The following is a 3,717-nucleotide window of genomic DNA, read 5'->3' on the forward strand; positions in this document are numbered from 1 at the left end:
CTGGCTCCAGTTGCATGTCTTTGGGCCATATAAATCTGCGTAGAATGACTGAATAATCTCCCCCATTTCCGCTGGGGTCGAAACCTCCTCCCCTTGATCATTTACCAAACGTCTCAGGATACTTCGTCGTTTAACTATCTGCGTGCGCTGGAGTCTGCCTTGGTCGGGGTCCTTGACTGTATTAGGTTAGCTCCGTGTGTCCGTCCACCTGGTTTGGAATCCCGTACCACGGCGGGAGCGGTGAATGACTCTGGCATGCTCTTGGCAAACAGCCTTAATAAATCGTTTTATCTTATCCCAGGAAGCTAGTGAGGGGTCAGCAGACCATATCTCGCCAATAAGACTAGTTATTTGTCTCGAGCCCGCGCCTTAAAGCAAGTGTTGTCCACCATTCGATGGCAATTTTGTAATAGCTAGGCCCAGTGTGGATCTGAGCGAGATCAATGGTGGTAATCACGCTCTTATGCGTTGATAGTGCTCGGCCGGCAGTAGTCGTAGGCGCGGCCAAGAAACGGACACTGCGGACTACTGCAACGATGTTCGGAGACACGTACGTTCTATCTAGTCGGCGAGTCGTGCGGGCATGTGAGTTTGTGAAGTGATTACCCCATGGGGAAATTAGTCGATACGTGTCTGACAGGCTAAGTTGGCTAATTAAGTTTATCAAATTCATATGTCCCACGTTAGTGCCGGTCGGGTTGCTCGAGTCTCTACTGGGGTCTGCGACACAGTTCCAGTCACTGGTTATAATTTGGGGAATACCGGGGTGCCAAAATTGAAGAAGATTGCACAGTTGTGCGAAGAACATTGGTTTCTCGGAGTCGACTGCACGGGCATAAATAGAGGCGATCCGTGTAAGGACTGAGTCTACCAGGAATTGCCCAATCAAAACTCTGCCATCGGACGATTGTGTAAAGATGCCCGTGTACTCTAAGGCAGGATGGGCCTTCCAGAGAATGCTGGTCCGCTCCGCTATCCGCGCTCCTCCATCTGGGTGAAGGGCGAGCCAGCGATCTTGGAAGTTGGTGGAATGGTTTAGAGAGGGAAAGGAACATTCCGATAAGCAGAAGATGTGAGAGGGAGAATGATGAAAGAAGGCGAACCATCTTTCTATGCGTCCAGGGCTTGTTGCTCGCTGGACGTTTGAGCCTTGGATACCCAGACTCATTAGAAAGTACTCATTTCGCCAAACCCGGTATCCGAGGGCTGGGCGGGATCAGTCTCCATACTAGTCGACAATTCATTATCGTCGGCATAGGTTGCCTGAGAGGAGACAGTTTGAGATGCATTTTGCGGGGACGTCAAAGGCGGTTGCAAAGTCTCTTTAGCTCCGGAGGATTGCCCGTCCTTTGAGGTAGACTCTGTGAGGCTAGCGGCCCCGGGGTGTCGCAATCTTCTGATAAATTGACCGGAACGCTAGCCCGCAAAGGGTAGAGATCGAGCGCGTGGTCTTAGTGTGACCTTTCGGAACTAGAAGTTTACGAGACTTCGTGGGGCTACTCGTCTGAGCGCGGGTAGCTGGTGATGCCCGTCTTTTGTTTGAACTTCTGCCACGGCGTGCCAGCGTCGGTGTGACAAAATCCGGAACCGCCTTTTCTAAGCTGGCTGTAAAAGCAGCTAAAGTCGGAATCGGACCAGATTCCAGCGAGGTTTAGAGAACCCCGACCCCTTCCTCCTCTTCTTCCTCTTCTTCCTCTTCTTCTCATTCCTGTTCCTCTGTCTCCATCTCCTGCTCCCACAACTCTCCAAATCCTACTCCATATTGTGTAGATGCTGTATCCACATTTCTTGACTTTCCTCATGAGAGGTAGCTTCTCCTTCTTTAATTCGCCATGACTTGGAGCCTAGGTGTGTATTAAAAATTAACTTTGCTGTTGCCTTAAGACCCTGATTGGTCCAAAGCAGGTGTTTGATAGTCGGTGGTTCTGTAAAATTGGTCTCAGCAAATACATTGTTTCGTGCTTCTGCAAGCAGAGGGCACTCCACTAAAATGTGCTGAGGATTCTGTTCACCTTCACCACACCAGCACGTAGCTGAAAGTGGTGGTTCTTGCGGAATTCTGCATAGATAATTATTAAAATAACCACGGCCAGTTCTCAGTTGGACTATAATACTTGTGATCCATCTCTTAGAGTCACGAAAAATTGGCTCTAATTTGGTGTGAGGTGTTCCTAAGTAAGTCTCTGTTGATTGGAATCTTTGTTTCCAATCCCCCCCCCCCCCCCCCCCAACAGTTGCTCATCTATGACTTACCGTTAAGCACAGCTTGCTGGGTAATCAACACCTTCATATACTCAAACATTGTATACCTCGAGCAATTCCACCCAGCACCGCCCGAGATCTTAGACACCATTCGAAATACGGCAAATGAAAAAATCTGGGGAAAACGGCGAAGGCATTGGGTTTCGCGAGACTGGTTACAAGTTTCGGCTGAACTGGGAGGGTTCGGCCTCTGGAATCTCCCTGAAAAGCTCTGTGGGGCATGCGTCCAGTGGATCTATAAGATCTACCGGCCTTTCGAGCATTACTGGCAAGAGAGAGTCCAAGCAAATTTCATCGACCATATCAAGCCCCGGTACGTCTTTTATCAGCGTCCTGGAAGATATTTTCTCGATGATCCTGCTATTGCGCACGTGAACTCTTGGGTATACCGCGCTTTCCATCTCACATACAACTGGGCCAGCGTCTCACCCCGTGGTAAGTGGGCACCCTCTTTCGACGCACTTCATACTCTTAAGGTGCGGGTCGTCCCATCTACTGTCCCTGGGCCTGGGTCACTACGCTTAGGCTCTCCACAGCCCGACCATCTCCCAGAGGACTGCTTGATCACCAGCCAAGGTTCTACTGTTCAACACACGGACTTCAAGAGAACACTCGTTTCTCTTTCGGCACAGAGAGCTCCGCTGTGCCACCAGAACCCTCAAAGTAATCAGCAGTACTGGCGAAGACACTGGAGTATGGTAACAGCACTCTATAAATGGAACAGTAGATGTGCAGAGGTTGTTCACCTTCTCTCGTTACACGAAGTGCCCACGTCTTCCCGATTCAGCGCGGACTGACTACAAAATCATAACTTGACAGCTCTTCCGGACCTTTCTTTCATGAACGACTCCTAACACCATGTTCGCCACCGCGAACGCGACGCACAGACGAACACGGAGAATAGATGAAGTTGCGTTGTTTGAAAGTTTATTGTACAGAAACATACCGGGAGAATAGTGATATAAGAATAGAACCGTTTCCCACACCTTTGTACGGGCAATAACCAAAGAGAGAGTTTTTTTTTTATCTTAACTAGGACAATAGGTGCCCCTGACGTGTATTATTTATTCATAATATCGAAAAAACAGAAGATTATAGACATCAACAACAATGAAAACGTTAAATCAGAAAATCACGATATAAACAGTAAAAAAAAGTAACGCATTGACAACTATAACTGAAAAGCACTGATGGATGCACGGGCAAAAAACTCGCGGAATAAGAGAGCATCTTTGGCTTCCTCTTCTCTAAACGGGTAGCGACGTCGGGATCGATGTAAGTCTTGGACTGCAGATATAACCGTTGCGTGGAAAGCTGCCCGTGAGGATTTTTTTTTTTTTATCTTAAAAAGGGACACAGAATGCCCTATGTTGTATTGACTACTTAGTGTAGGAGGAAATGAAAAACAAATTGAGACAAACGAAAGTAAACCAAGAATGGTGTAACGGAGCGAAG

The 3,717-nt window shown here is 48.2% G+C and overlaps 1 protein-coding gene across 1 annotated transcript; it reads right to left on the reverse strand.

Annotated features, from left to right (window-relative positions):
• Positions 1–343: 343 nt before the first annotated feature.
• Positions 344–1,208, reverse strand: V1514DRAFT_355967 (Endonuclease/exonuclease/phosphatase; the record flags this gene model as incomplete). The annotated part of the gene is made up of 1 exon (XM_066929640.1): positions 344–1,208. The coding sequence occupies exon 1, from the start codon at positions 1,166–1,168 to the stop codon at positions 344–346; it is 825 nt and encodes a 274-aa protein (XP_066780499.1). The 5' UTR covers positions 1,169–1,208.
• Between the last annotated feature and the right edge of the window lie 2,509 nt (positions 1,209–3,717).

Source organism: Lipomyces japonicus (genome assembly GCF_038497905.1).
Source record: "Lipomyces japonicus strain CBS 7319 unplaced genomic scaffold V1514scaffold_128, whole genome shotgun sequence".
NCBI lineage: Eukaryota > Fungi > Ascomycota > Lipomycetes > Lipomycetales > Lipomycetaceae > Lipomyces > Lipomyces japonicus.